Below are 23,819 nucleotides of genomic sequence, written 5' to 3' on the forward strand. Positions count from 1 at the left end.
GGAGTCATGCTAGAAACACAATGAAGATGTAATAGAAACACATAGGAGTTGTGGTAGAAACACAATAGAGATGGAATAGAAACACAGGAGTCGTGGTAGAAACACATTAGAGATATAATAGAAACACAATAGAGATGTAATAGAAACACATAGGAGTCGTGGTAGAAACACAATAGAGATGTAATAGAAACAAATAGGAGTCATGGTAGAAAGACAATAGAAATGTAAAAGAAACACATAGGAGTCATGCTAGAAACAAAATAGAGATGTAATAGAAACACATAAGAGATGTGGTAGAAACACAATAGAGATGGAATAGAAACACAGGAGTCGTGGTAGAAACACAATAGAGATGTAATAGAAACACATAGGACTCATGGTAGAAACACAATAGAGATGTAATAGAAACAAATAGGAGTCATGGTAGAAACACAATAGAGATGTAATAGAAACACATAGGACTCATGGTAGAAACACAATAGAGATGTAATAGAAACACATAGGAGTTGTGGTAGAAACACAATAGAGATGTAATAGAAACACATAGGAGTCATGATGGCAAGGCATAGAAGCCATACTAGAAGTACATAAGAGATGCCATGCAAACTAATAGGAGTGATAACAAAAACACAATAGTTGTGATAGAAACACAGAGCCATGCTAAGCTAGGCAACCGTTACACAAAAAGAAAAGAATGATGAAACGTTCCACAGTCGCCTCGTTTTTACACCGACGAGTCAGGACACGTCAGACGTCACAAGTCGGTGAATCACTGCACAAACATTCCTGAAACACCACCAGCACCAGGAACAACGCCACGGGCCTTCCTCCTCTTCTCTGCTACTTCTTCTTTCACAATAAAAGCATTTCCTCAGCCATCTAACGTCATCTACCGGTGAAGGTCACTCAGGTCACGTGAGGACTACGCATCCCAGCATATGTTTTATATCTTAGCATATGATGTTTACATTGTTGAAGATGCGCACATGCTAACAGTTGTGCTGCTGCTACTTTGCCAGGTCGCAAAGACATTCTTAATCTCAATTGCAATCACAAATAAATTTACAGCATTCATAAAGAATGATAAAACGATAAATTCATACTCAGCACTTGTTGACAAACCCACTATGCTCTGCCTCCAACACGGCGCTTATCTATCAGCAATCGGCTTCCTGTTATCGCACATCCTTAAAGGACCAATGACTGACGCATGTGAATGGACATTTACATGGTATGCGTGTGAATGGACAGATACAATATGTTTTCATGACGCGTGTGTGTGTGTGTATAAAAATGGACAAACATAAATTATAAAAATGTGATGACATTAACTCATTCAATACCAAAGACGTACTTATGCATTTTTATAAACTCGAACGCCTGAATTCAAAGACGTATAGAAACGCCTTTTTTTTGCACAAGAGGCAAAAGAGGTAGTGATGCGAGTTCACACTAATGAGCAGTTTTGAGCCATAAAACGTCCATAAGCTAGAAGAAATGCATTTGAGAAGAGCTCGGCATAGATCTTTTGGATGTAAAAGCACACTTGACAGCAAGGGAAAGACCAAGGAGGAGTATAGCGTGCAGAAGGTTAGGGAAGATTAACGCATACACACACATTCATCTGTATTGTTTCTGTTGTGGTCCAGTTGTTTACATATTTGAGCTGTCACAAAAGCAAAAAAAAGTGTTTTAGTTGGGAACTAATATTTCCCTGAAACTTACCTATGTTCTACTTCTGATTACTAAAGAACAAATGAAACTTTTTTTCTGATGAAAGACAAGAATGTAATCATTCTTTTGATATGTTCCATGTTCATACAGCCATACAATACAATATTATGTGTGCCATGAAAAATCAGTCATAAAAATGGCTGGTACTGAAGGGGACGTATTTTGACAAATGGCTGGGATTGAATGAGTTCAATGATATGAAAGATAAGAAGAGGCGATGAGTAAAGGCGATGAAAAAGAGGATGAACTTACATTCATGTTGCTCATAGGGTGGGTAACTAAGGCGCACGGCGATGAGGATAAAAAAGATGAGGAGCGGCCACACGATCTCCACCAATAGCTGGAGCTGAACAGGGAGAAAAGTTCTTTAGAAGGTTCGAGGATCAATCTTGTGATGAAGGTCACATGTGAACTTATTATCTATGTGTCAGGAAACATCATTTCATGTTTGCTTGTTGATGTCATCACACACGCTTAAAGTCCACAGAGAATCAATGGATTGATTGACAGCTGATGTTCAAATGTGTGTTTGGCTCACCGTCTGTCGCCGTCGGTATGTGAAGTTCTTCCACAGCAGCAGAGCCAGCTGATTCCAGTCGGACATGTCGGCCGCAGAATGTGAGGACGCGGCGCAGGAGGAGCGTTTAACCGCCAGCGCACGTCTCAAAAGGGTCAAAGGTCAACACAGTCAGATAGTCAAGGTGCTGATCACACAGCTTTCCCTCTCTCTCACATACACACACACACACAATCTCGTTACAGCTGGTATATTAGGAATGCTCGATAATCTCTCACTGATCGATAATCAATAACTTTCCACTGTTGACTTGGAAAGTGTTCCTAATAATGTGTCCTCCTCGTCATGATTGGCAGATAATTAGGAAAACAATTAATCGGGAAACATTCCGCAAAATGTAAAAACATACAGCGATAATGTGCTTGTTCTATTTATTTATCAGTATGGCTAACATTTTATGTTTATTAGCATAGTAATATAGTTTATTATATTCAATATTGTAGCTAATATACATTCACAAGCACGTTTTTTGGCAAGTGTAACAGTATACATTTTTTTAGCAGGTTCATTACCATACATTTATCAACATTAGTCATTAACGTGGTCAACATTATACATTTATTAGCACATTCATTAGCATGGCTAACATTACACATTCATTAGCACGTATATTAGCATGGCTAACATTACACATTTATTAGTATGTTCATTAACGTGGCCAACATTATACATTTATGATAAAGCTCATTAGCATGGCTAACATTATACATTTATTAGCATGTTTATTAGTGTGTCTAATGTCTTTCTGAAGTACTTATTAGTGAAAGACACCGTCTTCCAGGATGAAAAGTCCAAAGATTAATAGACTGGCGATAAACCAAACTGACCCAAAAATCAGAACCTCTGAACACCATAATTAATAATCATTATATATCGTTGTATCTGTCTTTTTATGTAAAAAAAATGATAAAACAACGATTCAATCAGTTGGAGCCCACAGATATTTAATAAGTGTCAGGGAAATAACCACGTGATGCATGGAGAAAATAATGCATGTCGTTTACATGAACCGCTGCTGATTGACTGACTGATCGATTGATTGACAACGCATTGACAACGATTAACTCGTGAAAACTTCTCATTGCTTACAACTAACCAAAAAAAAACTCTTTCGTCACTTCTATTTTTTTCTTTTGGTGCTTTTCTGCGTCTTTGCTGAACTTTTCTTCTCCTCCAAACTTTGCTGTCAGGTCAAATCGTTGTCATCAGAACACATTTATAATGAACCACATCGGCAGCGACGGACAGTGGCGTGGGTCAACGAGAAATGACGTCATGTGGACTTACCGGTGCTGCTGTTGTCGCTGTTGCTGTTCTGTCCCCGTACGTGCTTCGTCTTCTTTCCGCTTGTGCCAACAACTAGCGGACGTCCCCTCTAACTTAGACTGCGTCCACCAGCTGGAAGCACACACGCTGCTTTCGTCCGGACCTTCAAAATAAGACATTAGCGCCCTTCTATTCAAACGAATACTTACTGGTCTCAACTTATGTACCCACAGTAGTTTATATTTTCTTTTTAGAGAAACTATAATAATCAACTGGCAAATAAATAATTTATCTTCGAAGGGACAACATGTTCGTACTTTTGTAAATGTCCTTTGCTTGTACTGTGTAAAAAAATGCTGCTGACTGCACTTCCGGTCTCGAGATGCCTGTGGACTTTTGGGGCTCACGTCCGGTCCAGCAACAGGTTATTCTTTCAAAATAAAACAATCCAATGCACAGGAAACTGCAACTTCATTGTAAGAAATAAAACTCCAGGTCAATAAATTAGAATATATTTTAAAAGTCGTTTGATTTCAGATGTTATTGAATTCAAACTAAATAAAAGCTCAGGACGTTTTTGCAGTCAATTTTCTATTTAAGTCCCTAGTTGGTTGGCTCATTTACATATTAACCGATACTAGTGATAAACTGACACTTTTGTAACAGTGCTGGTGCTTAAACAGTGCCCAAACTGGTACTTCAAAAAGGAAAATATCGATATTGAAATCTTAATCTAAAATTTCTTGTCCTCAAGTGTGACTAAATCATGAACAACAAAATCTTTTCAAAAATTTCACGCAAAGTATCACTTTTGGCAATACCTGCCTTGCACTTACTTGGTATCGGATCATACCACGAAATTTGCAGTATCAGCCACCCGTCACGTGAAGGAGATGACGTGCTTCCTTCTCGCCACAAGAGGGAGCACTTCTCAAACTTTACACAAGTGGCAGGTTGATGATTCATTTACTGAAATGATACACTAATGATCAAATGTTATCGTTCCACGTATTGATCAATAATTTGCTTCTAATAATAAACAAAAGTAAAGTGTTTTGTTCAACAAAATGAATGTACTGTTTACACACACACACACACACACTCATATACACACACAGCCTGGTACAACAGTAAACAAAAGGACAAAAGGTCTCTGTGTGTGATCAGAAGCACATCACTGCAGTCCTCATTCTCTCAAGACCACCAGGACTGTGCGGGTCTCTCTAGGACTTCCCAAGTTGTTACAGGTCTCTGCTGGACTCTTAAAGGCCTTGTCCGTCTCACTCAGGATCGGTGCATTGACCATGGAGTCCAAGCGGCCTCAGCAGCAGGTTCACTTCAGGTTGAAGGTAGAACATTCTTCAAATAAAAACATCTTGTGTGTTCTGGCTGGTGTGAGAAGTACGAATGGTGTAGTCAAACTCAATTAGCTTTAATACGCTATAGTCGGTGTGTGTCTTATGTGTCCTGTCATTGACTGCTGAGTGCTTTTGAAAGAAAACGGATGGATGGATTTTCTCCAGTGACTCCACTGAATGCTGACGCCATCTTGTTGCCGTCACACCATGACATCATCTGTACACAGCACCTCACCCTCCCCCCGGCCATCCTCATCAAAGTCCTGCCAAAGTTATTGATTTCAGGAGTTCAATTCAGAGTCTAAGTCACATCCCAAAAATGTCAATCATGTGGGAGAGGGGCCTTTAAAGCAATCCAATGTATGGCAATATATGCTAAGCTATCTTAACTTAGCATTGTCTTATCGGTGATGTAACAATTGAAAGTACTCTTTAATAATATATCTCATTCATAATGAATTTATTTCACTTTAGAATACACGAAAATGAGCTGTTGACCTAAAATGGCCTCCGGATCGCACTTTGGACACCCTTCAAAGACTCACAGGTTTTTCGCACCAACCAGCGGCTTACAATATTGATGTTTTGACAGTTTTTCAAATGTCATGAGATACTTAATTTTTTTTACTAGCTGTAAGCAATATCATCAAAATGATTAAGCAATAAAGAAATATAATTATTTTCTTAAATAAGTGTTAAAATTGTTTTAATTGATAAAGTAATTTATTGAGATGAACATTAATATCTTAGGAAATATTGTTTGATATAGATCTTTTCAAACTGTGTACCTGATAAAGTGGTCATGACAAAGGCAATAAGGTGTCCAAGGTAGGGCCCGGGGGGGGTCATCTCTGTCCTGCAGCTCCTTTTTTACATGCTGAAAATGAAAAAAATCCATTATTATTGAGAAATATTATTGATATTATAGAAATTTGCTTTGTTACTTATAACACAATGCTAAAATGTGGATTAATTATTGCAATGGTTAATCGGTGTTAGCATTTTTAGGTTTTTTTTTTTTTAAATAACATTAGTGAATCTTGTCAAACATCCGTACAAGATATAACGTGAATTATAACGTGAATCCCGTTCCAATCATAACAAAGACCGTTATCTCTACTGCCGCGAAGACACCCAGCGTTCAAGCCGGTTACTGCATCGCCGGTGTAGCAGGCTTTGTTGTTGTGGAATTGCGCATGCGCAATGACATGAATGGCCGCTGTGCCTGACAGCCCACCAGGAAGTGTGGCGGACAAATACTCGGACATTGTACGGCGTTTGCGACCGAAACCGGAGGAGGCACCGACGGTGGCGCGCCCATCGGCCCGGACTGCTCTCGCTGAGCGTCGGTACCGTCTCCGGCCCGGATTCGGCCTCCGGGATCTCAGTTCATGCGGGCCGTCTGCGGGGCTGTGCGTCCGAACCCCCCCCGCCTGTCGGGTCCAGAGCCCGGTGCTGCTCTGTTGAAGCTCCGTCAAATACTGTGCGCGTCCCCCTCCCGACTGCAATGGGATGCTGCGGTAGCACTGAGGTGAGTTCGGTTCTGCTCGGTTCTCTTCTCGTCACCCTACAGAGTAGCTGACGTGTGATTAGAAGAATTAATCCAATTAGCTGGGAGCCGAACTGACGGGTCACCGGGCCTGCTAACACAAAGTGTGTGCGCGGATGTGTGTGTGTGTGTATGTATGTGTGTGTGTGTGGTCGCTGCAGAGGACAAAGAGAGAATGGAGACCGCTGGAGGAGCGAAGCTGCACTGACCTGCCCTGGTTCCTGCTCTTCATCATCTTCTGTGTCGGCATGGTAACACGTTCTCATCATAGATCATGCTAACATAGATGAAAAAAAAAAACCAACAGCTACACTGAATGCGTGCCGTGTACTTCCTGTCCCCCCCAGGGGAGCGTGTGTGCCTTCACCGTGGTCACCGGCGGCGCCGCCCGGCTCGTCTTCGGCTACGACAGCTATGGCAACACTTGCGGCCGCCGCAACCAGCGCGTGGACGATGTCAAACTCAGCGGCCTGGACCACACGGACAGGAAGTGAGTGTTTGGCCACACCCATCATTGGGCTTGACCCGCCAGACCTAAGCAAGGTGGTCCTTGGAAATATGCCTCATCATGGGCACTTAATTCTTCTCTCTTTGCCCCCCCCACCCCTCATCCTCCAGGTTTGTCTTCTTCCTGGATCCTTGCAACATCGACATTGTTCAGAGGAAAATTAAGTCGGTGGCTCTGTGCGTGTCCCTGTGTCCCCCCGAAGTTCTCAACACCTACCAGGACCTGATGAAGTTCGCCATGGTCAATGGTGAGATCATCACACTTTTATGGCGGCTAATTGGTTCCAGATGGGTCAATTTCCACAAAGTAGGATTCCTTATTGCTATGTGGAGTAATTTCATAGTTAGCGCATAGAAAACCTTATATACATAGTTTATCGCATCAGAGCTCTGTAGACATGAAATAACACCCCTATAGTCACCTTGACACTCTTATTAACCAATATAATAGGTATAATTACATAAAATAAGCTGCAGTAAATGTCTTCCGTGTGGACAGGAAGTGATGACAGGGGTTCAGAGTTGCATTTTAGGTTGTCGTGGGTTACGGCGGACACAGTAGCCTGTGTTATTATTATAATTATTATGTAATTATTAATGTGCCTGTTGTGAGATCATTTAAACCTGCAATTAAAACGTGTTGTTCCAGGTGCTCAAGTCTGGTACTTAGTGACACCTAGTGACCAATGTAAAATACTACAATCACAATTTGAATTTGTCTTCTTAATGTTTTATTTGCAGCTATTTTCATGCTTGAAAATTATTAATTTAGGCTAAAAACATGTACAGTTTGCTTAAATATGCATATTTCTTTTATTCAACCAAGAAACAAGGGAGGATTTATGAATATATTTATGGAAAACCATGATAGACCTGAAAGCGCGAAGGGGCGAGGGACGACTGCATTTGCAAAATGCATTTAGTGGCATCCCTGCTTAATAAAAGAAGCATCATCTGTTCATATAAGACATTTGTTCAAGGGAAGGTCTATATGGGTTGATATTGTTTTGGTAATTAAGTGCTGCACAATATCCGTATATTTGATATCAGTAAGAAAGCCAGCATGGAGTATCTGTATTTTAAAAATTACCTGCTTAAGTCGAAAAAAAAAAAAGAGTCGAAGATTGATATATGGTGTTGGATTTGCATTGCTGTTGATGCGTTCAGGTGTTCAGTCAGACTGTGTGACTGTGGAGAACTACACTGTGTCGTAACAAAATTGTCATCGTTACATGGTTTGCCATTATGCATACGCGTTAATTACGCTAAAAAAATGTAACGTAATTAATTCAATGAATTAGTTACCACCATTAACACACCATTTTGGACATCAAACACTACTTCTTAAATATGCTTTTCATTGTGTGTGTTAAATGGATGCACACTTAACGAACGATCTGTTCATTGTCATTGAGAGTGGTGTGTAGAAAGTGTTTGATCCGATGATTCGATTCATCCATACTTTGATAAGTTACTCGAGTAATCATTGAGGTTTTGCAGAGGGAGGAGCAAGCGGATGAAGCGTATTCTGGTGACCAAGGAACATAATCCAGATTTCAGAGACTGAAGTCAAAACTGAAATCCAACCAGAAATGCCGACAGTGGACCCCTCGTCAATAATTGGTTCTGCGTGGTCACATGACATCAAACATGCTCATGACAAAGATGTGTGTGTGGGTTTCAGGTTCCGAGCTGTGTTCGTACGAGTTAGCGGGTCACAAGTACCCGGGTCTGCCCGAGAGGTTCTCCAAGTGTCCCAAACTTCCTGTCCCGCCGAGGTGCGTTTGTCTTCATGGCCCCGCCCCTTTGTCCTCATAGCCCTGTCTCACCTTTGCTTTGTCACCCAGCAAACCGTTGCCGCTTTTCAACCGCTGTACGCCCCTGGACATCGCTTGTTATACCAAGTTCGCAGAGGCCGTGGTGACCTTTGTTAGTGATAACTCGTTCCTGCATCGAGTCATCGCCGGCGTGGCGGCCAGTAAAGAGGTCATCGTAGGACTTTGTCTTCTGGCACTGAGTGAGTTTTATTGTGAAAATCCCAAAGTGGGATTTTCGGGAGCTTGACCTATGACTTGTGTGTCACAGTGCTCTCCATGATGCTCATGGTGATCATCCGTTACATCTCGGCCGTCCTCGTCTGGATCCTCACCTCCTTGGCGGTCCTCGGGTCTCTGGGTGAGCTTACTTCCTTTTGCTGTTCTTTTCACAATAAGAGTGGAATGTAAGCGAGACATGTCCCGTCTCAGCTGGTACCAGCGTGCTCTGGTGGTTCTATGTTGACCACCGTCTCCATGGAAATGAAACCCACGCAAAGGTGACAAAAGATGACGAGCCGACGCCAGATGGAAACCAGACGCTGCTCGTGTACGCCATCGCTGCCACCGTTTTCACGGTAGTTCAAAATAAACATACTTCCTGTCATTTTAACACATGAGAGATACACGATTGCGGCCTGTTCCTTGGAGTGTTGATTGGAATGTCACGGAATGTTGCAGGTCATCCTGCTGCTGCTGATGCTCTTCATGAGGAAGCGCGTGGCGTTGGCCATCGCTTTGTTCCACGTGGCGGGAAAAGTCTTCATCCACTTGCCCCTCCTCACCCTCCAGCCCTTCATCACCTTCCTGCTGCTGCTCGTCTTCTGGATATACTGGATCCTGGTTCTGCTCTTCCTGGGAACCAGCGGTGCGTCTTCAGTCCTCACTTCCTGTTTCAAATCATGTGGTCATAATTAGCGACCGGGGGCTTACGTCCAATAGCATGCCAGCTGACATGTTTTTGGGCGTCGACATAAACGGGTTCCTGCTGATGTTGTGTTTGATGTTGGGTCTGCCGGGTGTTGCAGGAGACCCAGTCCACAACGAGGAGACCGGCCTGATAGAGTTCCGCCTGACGGGGCCATTGGAGTACCTGACCTGGTACCACGCTGTGGGTCTTGTGTGGATCACAGAGTTCATCCTGGCGTGCCAGCAGATGACCGTGGCTGGCGCGGTGGTCACGTACTACTTTACCAGGTATGATTACCTGATGCACAAAAACACGCATGTGTGTGTCACGGTTGTAGTGACAGCACCGGCGTTTGCAGGGACAAGAAGCGACTTCCTGCGTGGCCAATCGTGCGCGCAGCTTTGAGGCTGCTCAGGTATCACGTGGGCACGGTGGCGAAAGGCTCCTTCATCATCACGCTGGTCAAGATCCCTCGACTCCTCCTCATTTACGTCAGCAAGCAGCTCAAAGGAAAGGTAGCGACGCCCGTCACTCAAAGTCAGGTGACGTCGACCCATCAAGCTCACGTACACGCACGTGTGTTTCAGGAGAACGCGTGTGCTCGCTGCGTGCTCAAGTCGTGCATCTGCTGTTTGTGGTGTTTGGAGAAGTGCCTCAATTATCTGAACCAGGTGACTTTTTTTTTTTTTGCATTATGTGGACTTTTATTTCTGATGTGTCACTTCCTGTCCGCGGACCAGAATGCGTACGCAGCCACCGCCATCAACAGCACCAGCTTCTGCACATCGGCGCGAGACGCCTTTGTCCTCCTGGTGGAGAACGCCCTTCGAGTCGCCACCGTCAATGCCATCGGAGACTTGGTGCTCTTCTTGGGGAAGGTGAGTACATCCTGTTGAGCAATCACGTAGAGCAATCACCCGAAAGGTGAACGTGCGTGATCCTCCGTTAGATCCTCATCGTCACCACCACGGCGTTTGCCGGCGTGCTGCTGCTCAACGCCCGGCGAGATTATGCCGAGTGGTTGCTGCCGCTGGTTATCGTTTGTCTCTTCGCCTTCCTGGTGGCGCACTGCTTCCTGTCAGTCTTCGAGATGGTGGTGGACGTGCTCTTCCTGTGCTTTGCCATCGACACCAAGTACAACGACGGTACCCCGGGGAAGGAGTTCTTCATGGACAAGGCTCTGATGGTGAGATGAAGCTAAGTGTGACCTTCACACCACCACAAATGTTCAACATCGCTCATACGTTGGCGCTCTACGTAGGAGTTTGTGGAAAGCAGCCGCCGTATGGAACGCGTCGCCGGCCGTGGGCGGAGCAGAGTGAAAGCGACGACATCGGAGGGGGCGGAGATGAAGCCCATGGTGAGTGACAGCCTCGGAGACGAGAAGATGGCCGATGACAAGAGTGAGTCTGAAGAGGTGGGGGCGTGGCCTCAAGAGATCGGTGAAGAGTGGGAGGATCTTCAGGAGTTCCAGGTGTACTACCTGTTGGTCGGGGTGCTCGTGGACTGGGCGCTGACGGAGCACAGCGACTTTGTCCTCTGTCTGAGCGAGGACGTCGTCCTCTTCCTCTGCGTCTACCTGCCCACCTCCACCCTCTTTCTGTTTGTCAGCCTGCTGCATTCGCCAAACTCCGCCCCTCCCAGAGAGCCCGCCGCCGTCACTGCCAAAACAACCACCGCCTGCTAACCAGAGCATGCTAACAAACGTGCATGTGCTAACGGACTTCCTTGTGGACGTAAAGCAGACATGCTAACCCCAGCATGAATTGAAGCACATGGAGCCATGCTAACCGCCTTGTCATCATCATCATCATCATCTTCATCACTTTCTGTTTATTTTGTGGTCACCGCTGTGCTTTAACGACTCGTCGTGCGGACAGAGTGACACATCACGGCATGGTATGATGTGTAGCTAGGGCTAGTTGTGCTAGCTAGCTGATCATTTAGATGATCTAAATGATAGATGACTGTTGTCCCATCATGCACTTGTCATTCTGTACGTCAATGTGCTTCACAATGTGATTATTAATTTGAATTATTTCCTTATTTCAGGCTCCCGGGACGAGTTCGGCTTGACAAAATCAGCCAATGGGACTTCTTAAAAGAAAAGAGACATTCCAGAAGTTTATTTTTACCAACGTGTAACATGTTTACTGTGTTTTCACTCCAGGAAAACAATATTTTAATAATAATAAGACAACGTAACGACGTAACCAAGCACTTTATATGGAAGCACTGCTGATTTTTTTTTTTTATATAGAAAACTCATCTTCACTTTGTCAGCAACTTTTTTTTTTCCCCCCTTCATCTTTTTTGATGACGCTTTGTAACACCTGGATAATAACGATGATGATTATGTCATCTGAGGACATATCATCTCTCATTGATCCTGAAGGATCTTGAAAGGATCATGTCAAAGGTCAAGCAAGATGGAGGAAGTAGTTCTTACCCAAACATTAGAACCACCACTGACCAAACACCAGAGCCGACATTGACACAAAGAACCTCCAACACAGATCCAAACGTAACCATCAATGACCCAAGCATCAGAGCCGCCATTGACAGAAAAATCTGAATCACAATTGACAAACATCAGAATCGTTAATGACTCAAACATTAGAACCATCAATGATCCAAACATCAGAGCCTCCATTGACCCAAACCACCGAACCACCAACAATACCCTAAACTGAACAACCATAGAGCCAATTTTCAGAACCACCACTGACCCAACTCTCAAAAGCATCAATGACCCAAACATCAGAACCACCATTGACACCATCAATGACCCAAACATTAGAACCATCAATAATCCAAACATCAGAACCACCAATACCCCAAACTGAACGACCATTGAGCCAATTCTCAGAAGCACCACTGACCCAACTCAGAAGCATCAATATCCAAACATCAGAACCACCAACAAAAAAAACAATTGCAACCATCAATGACCCAAACATTAGAACCATCAATGATCCAAACACCAGAGCCACCATTGACCCAAACATCAGAATCACCACCAACAATACCCCAAACTGAACGACCATCGAGCCAATTCTCAGAACCACCACTGACCCAACGCTCAGAAGCATCAATATCCAAACATCAGAACCACCAACAAAAAAACAATTGGAACCATCAATGACCCAAACATCAGAACCACCATTGACACCATTAATGACTCAAACATCAGAACCATCAACAATAACCCAGTTGGAACCACCACTGACACCATTAATGACCCAAACTTTAGAGCCACCAACGACCGAACCCTCAGAACCACCAACAAACATCAGTGACCCAAACAAGAGGACCTTCAGTTACCTAAACATTAGAACCATTAATGACCCAAGAATAAGAACCACCACCGAACCTAAACACCAGAACTACAAATGAACGGCTCAATAAACGCCACGAGTGGAACGCCTATTTCCACTGCCACTGTACATTGGAGGCGGGCAGAAGCTGACCCCCCTCACGCACTAAGGTCACATGGACTTTTTCTGGTGTGGGTGGAGCTTCCTGTGGAGGTGTTGGCAATAACACAAAGTCTTCCTGGAGTGAGGCGCTGAGATCTCCAGACAGGAAACTGGCGACGCTTTGTCCACTGGGACTGGATCTCGGAGACGAGTTCTGGTGTTGAAATCAGAACTCGGTCACACACTTACCTACTCATGATGCTCAGCTGATGATGGTGACGCCCCCCCAGGTGGTTGGTTGGTTGGTTGTGTGTGTGTAGCTCCGCCTTCTTTCTCTCAAATTGATCAGCGTGAGGGCAATAGTTTGAGGGTCATGTGATCAAATGCCAACATGTACGGAGGAGGTGGCCGGTTGCACGCAAGCAGGCGAAGTCTGGTTTTTGAAACAATTCAAGCTTGAAGAATCAGCCAATCACAGCAAACGTTGGCCAACAGTAATGGAGGGGCGGGGTTAACATTGTCCTTCCAACTGCTGACTTGTTGGATTTGAAGTCCACAGACGTTAGCTAGAAGCTGCAGCTGTAGTTGCATGACCATGCTTTCTTCTTCACGTTGTGAAAGTCACGTGACTCGATGCCGTCATGTGACCGCACGCGAGTGTTTGGCTTTTTCTCTCTGCAGTAAAAACTTTGTAATGTCCAACTTTTTTTCTTCGGTTCCTGGATATTTTTTTTATATTTATCCTTTCTTATGTATATTTGTTTTTTTAAGAAAATAGTGAAATAAAAAAATAAGATCTACATCGTTGGCCTCAAATGTCATATTGATGTTTTAAATTGGCGCCCAAGTGCACACGCACACCATTTTGTACAGTTCCATTTGTATTAACTCTGTCAATCAAATGTATCAGTGAGTGTTGAATGTCGGAACGTTGAATGTTGATGTGTATTTTTTTTCCACAGATGTGAAAACTGGGTCGGGTGGATATGTTTGAGATGGGCAAGTTATTTTTGTTGCTACCGCTTTTGAACAAATTGGGCATAGTGGCTCGTCTGTGTTGATGCAAGCATCCTTTTTTACTGCACTACACTGCAAAAAACGCATTATTTGTTCTCTAAATGATGATAAAAAATAACCAAAATTAATTTTTTTGCTGTCAAATGAACTTTTATGCGCACTCGAACGAGACGGCCATAATGCTTAGCAAAACAACAAAAATGTGGAGGAATGCTAACTTGAAATACATGATGGGTAAGAGCGTGGAAGTGAAATGATGCACTGTAACCAAAGATAAGACGGGCATTCAACTTAGCTCCTCCTCGTCCTCGCTGGCGGTGTTGTCCAGTTCTTTGTCTTTACGTTCCCCACACACCGCCTCGAAAGTCCTTTGCTGTTCCTCCAACTCTCGCAGCTCTGCCTGGAGACGCTCCAAGTGAAAAGCTCGCCGGTTCCTCAGCAAGCGGCCGGGAAATGGGTTCATGTCTCCGAAGGCGATGCCCATCAACTTCCTGCAGGGACCGACACAGCGTCGTCAAAAGGGACCCAAACTCTCTGACCTTGCTCACAATTTTTTTTTTTAAATTCGGTCCTGTTCAGCAACCTGTTGTATCCGTGTTGGATGTTTTGCGTACACGGTGATGCCTACGTCATAACCTTAGCAGAAAATCATCAAATATGATTTGCTTTCAGTGTGGACAATACAACAACATCGAGTGTGATGTCACCAACACTGCATGCCAACACATACCTGCCATCAGAAACGGTCTTGGTGAAGAAGCGAAGGTATTGGTAGATATCCACGCTGTCGTTAATCTTCAGGATGTCTTCCTCTTTGTATTTGAAGAGCGCCAATGCGTACCGGAAGATCACCTGAAACACGAGTCACTTATCTTAATGTGTGTGCAAGCGTGTGTGTGTGTGTGTGTGTGTGGATGTGAGCGGGTACCTTGGTGCCCTCGTACAAAAAGGCATCCCACAGAGGCAGAAGGATATCACCGGGAAGAGTCTCCACAAAAACCACCAGGAACCAGTTGAAGGTGACGAGAGACACATCGATTCCGTGAAGGTCAAAGTGCGCCGCCAGCCGAGGAAGTTTCTCCACCAGGATGTCTTTAAATACGTGTTGGTCCGCCTGTCAATCAACTGACCCATCAGTACAGTCAAATTACCAAAACAGACATTACATCATCTTGGAAGGCAAGTTCTAACAATAAAAGAATAGAGAACAGGCCGAATAGGTGTAAGATATGCTAACACAAAAAAATAAACGTGAACAGTTATGTAACATTAATGTAACAAACAGTTTTTTTCATTTATGTATAAGTCACTCTGGAGTCGCAGGAACAGCCAACCTATGAAAAAAAGTGCAGCGTATAGTCTGGAAAATACGGTAATAATTAAGAATAAAATTTGACTGAAAAAAAAAAAACGTAAACTATATTAGGAAAACAGGAAGTGAACAAATGTAACGGTTACTGATTGTAAAAGTAGGATTCAATAAGCTTTGCTTCTTCCTACTCCTTTTGGACATGGCGGGGTACACCCTGGACTGGTGGCCAGCCAATCACAGGACACATATAGACAAACAACCATTCACACTCACATTCATACCTATGGACAATTTGGAGTCGCTAATTAACCTAGCATGTTTTTGGAATGTGGGAGGAAACGGGAGTACCCGGAGAAAACCCACGCATGTACGGGGAGAACATGCAAACTGCACACAGAGGGTGGAATTGAACCCTGATCTCCTTAGCTGTGAGGTCTGCGCACTTACCACTCGACCGCCGTGCCGCCCCTAATCTGATGCATGTTCAATTTAAATAAAACCATTACCATTACTGTCTGTATTAAACAAAACCAGACCTGCGAGGCCAGCAAGTTCTTGGTGTAGTAGTCCTGAGGCATGATGGTGTCCACCACAGACACAAGACACCAGAAAGCGTCTTCTTCACTCTGGAGGACGAGCAGAGCAATGGCTGCCAACCTGGGACAGATATTAATATATGACAAAATATCAACAACCGCAACAAATGAGGGATTTAATAATACCTGTTAAGTCCCTGGCAGTAGCCAATAGCGGGGTTCTGCCAGGAAAAGGCCAATAGGATGCGCTGCAGCTGCTGGTGGGTGGGGCTAGATGGTGAAGAGAAATTCTGATTACTGGTCAGAGTCCTGTGAAGGTCCAACTGGATCTGTCTGGAGGCCGGATGAGGACACGTGCGACTCTTGTCACAGAACTGGAGATGCACAAGCAGGACGTCAAACATCTGTTGTGTTCCAACATGAACGTGACAGTTCAGCCGACTCCGTCTACCTGCTGATAGAGACATGGATGACGCTCTCGAACGGCCCTGGTTCTGGCTCTGACCACCCAGCGCCAAAGTCTCTGCCGGTACTCATGAGGGACACCACCACGTAGCAGACCTTTGAGCTCTGGTGATGGGCAAAGGTCGTCATCCGACCTGCCGGCGAGATACTGGGCCCAGCGGTTCAACAAGGGACGCTCACGACTTTCCTGCCATGAAGACTGCGTGAAAGTCATTTGTCAAGACATTTGACCAACCGGAGGCCAGTGTCAAGGTATACCTGTTGCATCAGGTTGTTTGAGCGAATCTCCAGTGCCTGGATCTTGGCCAGAAGCTTCACGTCGCCCACCTCGTAGTCTGGAATTATTTTGAAGCCGTATTTGTCGTGTTCACTGGGGGGCAACAAATGCAGATCAAGTAGGGTTCGACCAAAAAGAGGACATCAGTTAGGTTAGAACCTGTTCGCGTTGGGTTGGACACCCTTCATCTCCCCTTTCAGAGCGTCCTCAATCAGCTTTTGGATCGCTTGCCGCTGGTCCAGATCGAGGCTTTTGTTTTCCTGCAGCTTCTGCAGGCCTCCCAGGTAGCGACTCTCAGCTTGGCAGTGACGTGCCTCCAGCTCGGCACACTGCACAGGAACCGGTGATGTTCAGCAAACATATTGGGCCAGACATTCCTAAGCCAACCCACCTTGACCATCATACTTCGCTCCTGCTCGGAGCTCTTCCTCCACAGTTTGGTCAGCTGGTAGATCTCAGAGTTCAGAAACTTGTTCTGCATCTTGTAGGCCTCTATGTCGTCCTGGAGAAGAGACAAAAACACACTTTCATCACCGAGAATTCATCTGTAGGACCCTTTTGTTCACCTTCAGGTTCTCGACGTGCTGCTGCAGCTGTGTGGAGTCTGCAGAGCGTGGAGGTTTGCACGTGCACGCCGTGACATGATCAGCTAGCTTGATGATGACCTGACAAGGAGCAGTCACAACCACCTCGTCAGGTTTGCAGTGTTTCCCATACATGCAAGTTTCTGTGATGGGCTGTGATTGGACCGCCACAGATAAATTTAAAGATACTCTTGTTCTTTTTTTTTTTTAAGATTTGGCGCTTGCTGGTCAGCCCCAACCATAAAAATATTCGAAATGGGACTGTGTGCTGCTTGTTGTTACAACTACAATGGAAACAAAAACAAAACAACATGAATTTGGGGACATTGCTTCATTCATTTTCTACCGCTTATTCCTCACAAGGGTTGCGGGGGTGCTGGAGCCTATCCCAGCTGTCTTCGGGCGAGAGGCGGGGTACACCCTGGACTGGTCGCCAGCCAATCACAGGGCACATATAGACAAACAACCATTCACACTCACATTCAGTATGTTCAAATTCACCTCCTGCTTGGCCTTGTTCTTCTCTATCAGCATCCTTACATCCTCCTGCAGCTGGCACACCTGCAGGTCTCGCTCAACCAGGCACTGCCTGGCCGCTTCCGCCGCCATTTTGGTTTCTTCCAATCGGCCGAGCAGGTCGGCCACTTGGCGCTCGCGGTGCCGGAGCAGCTCCAAACGCTCCTGCTCGCCCTTAGCCGCCACAAAGTCAGAGCATGTTCGTTTTTCCAGCTGAGCCGCCTCCAAGGCTTTGTGAAGGAGCCACACCAGCTCCTGCAAGGATGCAGTCGGACACTAGTCGTCAAGTGCGTCTGTATTTTCCCGTGCTTACAGGTCCAAAGCTATTGGCGGTTGGAATGTCAATCATATTGCAAGACCGTCAACCATCTTGCATCTTCTACGGGATTCTCCACACATTTGAGACAGTGGACAGATATCTGCGTGATCACCTTTTGGGCTTTAACTTCCTCGATCAGCATCTCTTTGTCCTGTTGGAGGCACAACATCTGATCCGAGGACATCAGCACCGTCTCAGGGGAGGAGCGAAAATTCTTCTTCCTCCACTGACTTTCCAGTCGAGGGTGTCTTCCTCTGCCTTGCACCACCTGTCCAACTGGGAGAGAAGCTGAGTCGCGGTGGCTAGAAAGTATGAAAGCATCAAATATTGCCAAAAATCAACCCAGCTGAGGGTCTAAGTACAGTGGAACCGGTTTGAACAAGTGTAAACATCACCAAATCATCTGTATGATTCCACTGTAATGCAATGTTCTAAATTAAGACCTGATACGTCTTTATCTACTGTGGTGTTGTGGGTCCACAGTGGTACGCACCGGTGCCGTTGGAGGCGTCCTCCGGGTCCACTGCTGGGGTTTGGACGTAAAAGACACTTTGAGGAAACTCTTGAGATGACCTCTTGCGAAGATTATGAACAGAGTTCCTGTAAAGGTGCGCATAGAGCTCATTTATTCGGTATTCTGACAGATATCGGAATCCAAAATGGACTCACTGGATCCCGATGAAAGGATGCTTGATTGACATGTTAGCGAGTGGCGTCCTTTGAGGAGCCATGTTCGCTGCCTCCTCCCCCACCAAGCCCACAGGACTCTTCAATAAAGGCAGGAATTCGTCTGCAGAATCCAAAGAGTGAAAATGAAGGTGTATTTTCTATATTAAGAATTATTAAACTTGTTTAAAAGACAAAACTGTGACGTTCTGAAAAAAATGGAGACTTATGATGACTCATCAGACAGCATCCGTCATGCAGGAAGGCTCAACAAGTCACTGCATGAACAAAATTCGCCAACATTCCAGCATTTAGACACATACGGAAGGCATTTCAGCACACTGTGAGAACATTTAGACATCAGAAACAGTGACATTTGTGTGGAAGTGAAGACATTTAGACAATTTAGATAACATGGACAATTAGTGAGGATATTTAAACATATGAAGACACATGGTGAGGACATTTAGAGCACACTGGGTCATGTAGACACAGTGAGGACATTCAGAGACACAGCCAGGATATTTAGACCCACAGTGGCCAGCCAATCACAGGACACATATAGGCAAACAACCATTCACACTCACATTCCTACCTACCCATCAGTACAGTCGATATTCAACAACCATAAAGTTAGCAGAATATTAATTTTAGAAAACAAACACGAGGCCTGCTTGAGACGTATTAAAAATAAATACCGTATTTTCTGGACTTTCTGGAAGTCGCACCAGGCCAAAAATGCATCATTAGGTAGAAAAAAAACATACATAAGTCGCACTGGAGTATAAGTCGCATTTTTTGCAGGTAATTTATTTTATAAACTACTTTACCAAAACAGACATTACATCATCTTGGAAGGCAAGTTCTAACAATAAAAGAATAGAGAACAGGCTGAATAGGTATTATGCTAACACAAAAAAATAAACGTGAACAGTTATGTAACAGTAATGTAACAAACAATTTTTTCATTTATAAGTCACTCTGGAGTATAAGTCGCAGGAACAGCCAACCTATGAAAAAAAGTGCGGCTTATAGTATGGAAAATACGGTAATAATTAAGAATAACAAAAGCTTAAACTATATTAGGAAAACAGGAAGTGAACAAATGTAACAGTTACTGATTGTAAGAGTAGGATTTAATAAGCTTTGCTTCTTCCTACTCCTTTTGGACATGTGGAACTGATTATGTGAAGCATTCAATTGTAATCTGATGCATTCATTCATTCATTCATTTTCTACTGTGGGGGGTGCTGGAGCCTATCCCAGCTGTCTTCGGGCGAGAGGCGGGGTACATCCTGGACTGGTTGCCAGCCAATCACAGGGCACATATAGACAAACAACCATTCACACTCACATTCATACCTATGGACAATTTGGAGTCGCTAATTAACCTAGCATGTTTTGGGAATGTGGGAGGAAACCGGAGTACCTGGAGAAAACCCACGCATGCACGGGGAGAACATGCAAACTCCACACAGAGATGGCCGAGAGTGGAACTGAACCCTGGTCTGCGCGCTAACCACTCGACCGCCGTGCCGCCCATATTGGCTTGATGAGTCACATTAAATGAACACCTGAGTCGTCATACGAGTATGAAACCACTGAAACCTCATTCAGACCAAGTCCAAACCCCCACGAACCAGTACCGGCGTACCTGCGGTGGTGTTTGTTGAGTCGGGGCAAGAGGTGGTCTGTCTGTGTTGCCATCGTTTGACCTGCAGCTGTTGCAGCCAATAAAGCATCAGCTCCTGATTCACAGCCTAGAAGGGGGCGGGGCAGAACAGAGATGGAACAACATGATGCCACATCAAACCAGGAAGTAGCATTTTTGGTGTCAAAGTCGTACCTTTAGGATGAAGGTGCGTTCCGGTGTCTTGATGTGGAAGGTGCCCGTCTCGGCCTTCAGTGGGTAGGTGAAGGTGGCAGCGCTGAGGTCCACTCGGCCGAGCGGCATCACATCCTGTGGCATGCGGTAGTAAAACAGCTGGTTCTTCTTCTCCTCATAGGTGAACCAACGCTGCTTCCAGGCACGCAGAGGCCCACCCTGTTTTTGCAGGAAGCCGCAAAGTTTTGGCTCCTCTGAAGAAGAACCTGAAAAATGGCCGGGGACCTGCTGGGAATCAGGGTCAGCAGACGGAGGAGCCTGCTGAGTATTTAAGTGATGTGTTACAGGTGTGCTTGAAGTTCTCGTCATTGCAAAACTGTGAGGGTTTTTCTGGTCTTCAGCAGGGGGGGATCCCGATGCTGAAGATGTTTCATTTTCAAGTTCAGTTTCTGCCTCGTAAAAAGATTTGGAAACCTTTTGCTGTTCCTTTGTTGACTCATGTTCTCTGTTTTTCTGGTTAACTGTTTGGGAATCCTGGTGGTGTTCCATGAAAGGCTGTGCTTCTTCTCCAGGACTTTGGTGGGTCTTATGGGTTTCTGGGGGACTATTGTCACTCGCATGGGTCTTTGCGCAACTCTGTTGAGTCTCTAAAATACTACGGTGGCTCTCAATGGGACTCGGTGAGAGAATCTGGTTGGTCTCTGTGGGATTCTGGTGCATGTCATGGGTTTCATGGGCCTGTGACGGACTCTGCCGGGTGTCTGTAGGACTCTGTTTGGTCTCATGTATCTCTTCAGGACTCAGGAGAGTGACTGTTGTACGCTGGTTTGTTTTTTCAGGGCTCTGATCGGTTTCATGGGTCTTTGTAGGACCCAGGAGGGTGGCTGTCAGACTATGGTAGGTCTCAGGGGTCTCTGGTTGAATGCGGTGGGTCTCATGGGTCTCTGTGGTACACTGGTGGGTCTTTGAGAGACTCGGATCGGTCTCATTGGTCTCTGCAAGACTCATGAGGGTGTGTGGCGAACTCTCATAGGTCTCATGGGTCTTTGAGTGAATCTGGTGGGTTGCTGCAAGATTCTGGTGCACCTCGTGGGTTTCATGTTTGTGGTCAGATGATGACATCACAGCCTCTTTATTCTTTTTGAGAGTGGAAATAAGTGACCCAGACAATCCAGGCGTGGCGTTTCCTGTCAAGTGGTTTCCATCCATGGGTAGAAAAAAAAACAAAAAATTAGACAGAAACCAAAACAGAAGATGGTTGTCTTTAGACAACAACACAACTACTATACAAGAGAAGCTGCACACCAGTCGCCATCATGACAGGAAGTAACTCAAAGACAAACACGTTATAACTAACATTACAATGACTAATTACAAAGACTAATAGACTTAAAGCAAATACAAAGTTTACAAGAAAGTGGTGAACTTACTAGGAGGGGCGTGGCCTGAACACACCTGGTTGCCAAGGGTCCTGTTTGACTCACCGAGTGGAGCAAAAGTCTAAAATAAGACTTCCTGCTATGCACTTCCTCTTGTTCCCTTTCCTTTTGTAGTTCTCTTTGTGTTATATTTCTTATTTACTACTTCTTCTCGCTTACTTCTTCTTTTACCAACCTCTATTTTACTTCCTGTTGTTCACTACTTCTTGTTGTTTACATCCTGTTGCCTGTTTCCCTTTCTTGTTTACTTCCTGTTGTCTTCTTGTTCTTTTTCCGTACTCCTTCTCTACTTCCTGTTTTTCTTTTCTTGGCTGTAGCGCTTAGATTTGTTCTTCTGCTCCTGATCTTAGGGTTTAACTGCCTGCTGAAAACACACCCTGGTGATTACACATGCAACTTCCTTTTTGAATTTTTCAAAATAACAGCCTTTAATGTGGCCTTTTTCACAATAAAGCAGTATAGCTCGTTTCCTTAATTAAAGCCAATGTATAGCAAGAACAGACATCGACAAAGAAGTGTAATGGGTTCATAAACGTTTAGCTATGTGAAACTCTACATCATATATAATTAGTGTATTTATGCTGCAATGACAAATCTTTAAAAATTACACAAATACGTTCATTCATGTAGCGAAACATGTTTTCTTTTAGCTTGCACACTAGAGCATCCACCAGCAGAGGGCAGCAAACACAAACACACATATACACAAGGCCTGAGGGTACTGCTCACACAGCATCCAGAGAGCTGATTGGTTGAGGATGTCAGGGAAGTCTGAAAGCACTTAGAGGTCGTGACCCCAATGAGAAGCTCAGCCCCCCACCAGAATATCATCATCATCATCCTCATCATGGTCATGTGTCCATGGTGCACCACGAACAACCTGTGAGGTGTTGGTTACATTGTGATCACTGACTGGTGATCACAATTTGGATAGTATTTGTAGACCTGTTGCCATGGTTACATGGTTTTAGGCTTATAATCTAGTAATAGTAGTTGTTGTTTCAGGTTGGTCCATGTTGAGTCTCGTTTGGTCAAAAAAAAAAAAGAAAGTGTGCAGCTATATAGAAGCCCAGACCCGCACCACCCCACACCCCGTCCCGCCCCAGCCCCGCACGGCCCTCTCCCACAGCCCCCCTCCCCCTTTTCAGATGCAAACGAGGCAGACATATGGAGAGGAGGTGTCGCTGGGCTCCTAAAGATTCAGATTGTATGACAAATCACGTCCGAGGACGCTCGCCTGACCACCCCGCCGCCCGCCGCCGTCCTCCGCCCGCCCCCATCCCTCTGCCCCCAGACAACAGCTTCATTAGGCTGAAAGAAAGTTTTTGCAGCTTTGTCGAGTCAAGACTCGCAGCTCCTCGTCTCCTTTTCACGTCTTCTTTTGTTGCAGCCAATTCAAGTTATTGCTCTCAAAAACACCCCCCCCTGCACATTACCCCACTAAGCCATAACACCCCCCCATCCCCGCACACAGAGTGCCTGGCTCGACCTCTTCAGTGTGTGCACAACACTGCAGTGCATTGTGGGTGTTGTGAAGTTCTAACGGATAAATTGTTGTTGTTTTTTTTTGCATCCACTATTCACTGTGAGCACATCAGGCATGCATGTGAAGCGCAGATCACGTCACCCCATTAAACAAAAAGTGTCACTTTTCGATAAAGTGAGCATCTCTGAAGGAACGTTTAGGAAAAGTGACACGCGCTCGTCTTCCTTGTTTGTGGCGTCATTG

General features: G+C 44.9%; 3 protein-coding genes across 10 annotated transcripts in view; 1 reads left to right on the forward strand and 2 right to left on the reverse strand.

Moving 5' to 3' along the window:
* abca1b (ATP-binding cassette, sub-family A (ABC1), member 1B) overlaps positions 1-3,791 on the reverse strand; it is a 26,278-nt gene extending 22,487 nt beyond the window's left edge. Inside the window, exons 1-3 of the mRNA XM_058064015.2 lie at positions 3,599-3,791; positions 2,273-2,396; positions 1,987-2,080 (exon numbers count right to left, since the gene is read on the reverse strand). Coding sequence (XP_057919998.2) covers positions 1,987-2,080; positions 2,273-2,396; positions 3,599-3,756 — 376 coding nt within the window. The 5' untranslated portion in view covers positions 3,757-3,791. The remainder of the gene's footprint in view (positions 1-1,986; positions 2,081-2,272; positions 2,397-3,598) is intronic.
* A 979-nt stretch (positions 3,792-4,770) lies between these two features.
* Positions 4,771-13,936, forward strand: slc44a1b (solute carrier family 44 member 1b). 8 transcript variants are annotated; one of them, XM_058064026.2, is made up of 16 exons: positions 4,773-4,926; positions 6,646-6,735; positions 6,832-6,974; positions 7,103-7,239; positions 8,676-8,769; positions 8,839-9,008; positions 9,077-9,166; positions 9,238-9,383; positions 9,487-9,673; positions 9,834-10,002; positions 10,074-10,230; positions 10,303-10,386; positions 10,456-10,593; positions 10,665-10,901; positions 10,977-11,614; positions 11,768-13,936. In XM_058064026.2, the coding sequence occupies exons 1-15, from the start codon at positions 4,882-4,884 to the stop codon at positions 11,400-11,402; spliced, it is 2,313 nt and encodes a 770-aa protein (XP_057920009.2). In that variant the 5' UTR covers positions 4,773-4,881; the 3' UTR covers positions 11,403-11,614; positions 11,768-13,936. The 8 variants fall into 8 exon arrangements, with proteins under 8 accessions (XP_078644533.1, XP_078644536.1, XP_057920008.2 ...); XM_058064029.2 differs by having other exon boundaries at positions 10,977-11,075; XM_058064027.2 differs by lacking the exon at positions 4,773-4,926 and adding an exon at positions 5,878-6,466.
* On the reverse strand, positions 12,465-22,585 carry tbc1d2 (TBC1 domain family, member 2). The gene is made up of 17 exons (XM_078788406.1): positions 22,082-22,585; positions 20,673-21,838; positions 20,481-20,586; positions 18,830-18,950; positions 18,654-18,760; positions 18,273-18,436; positions 17,827-18,096; positions 17,308-17,406; positions 17,133-17,243; positions 16,901-17,070; positions 16,723-16,834; positions 16,451-16,651; positions 16,186-16,373; positions 16,000-16,120; positions 15,080-15,265; positions 14,882-15,003; positions 12,465-14,642 (listed from the first exon to the last, which is right to left on the reverse strand). Exons 2-17 carry the CDS (start codon positions 21,771-21,773, stop codon positions 14,438-14,440), a joined length of 3,384 nt encoding a protein of 1,127 aa, XP_078644532.1. The 5' UTR covers positions 21,774-21,838; positions 22,082-22,585; the 3' UTR covers positions 12,465-14,437.
* Between the last annotated feature and the right edge of the window lie 1,234 nt (positions 22,586-23,819).

This window comes from Doryrhamphus excisus, linkage group LG23 (assembly GCF_037039965.1).
Source record: "Doryrhamphus excisus strain RoL-2023G ecotype Guam linkage group LG23, RoL_Dexc_Guam_v1.1, whole genome shotgun sequence".
In the NCBI taxonomy this organism is placed as follows: Eukaryota; Metazoa; Chordata; class Actinopteri; order Syngnathiformes; family Syngnathidae; genus Doryrhamphus; species Doryrhamphus excisus.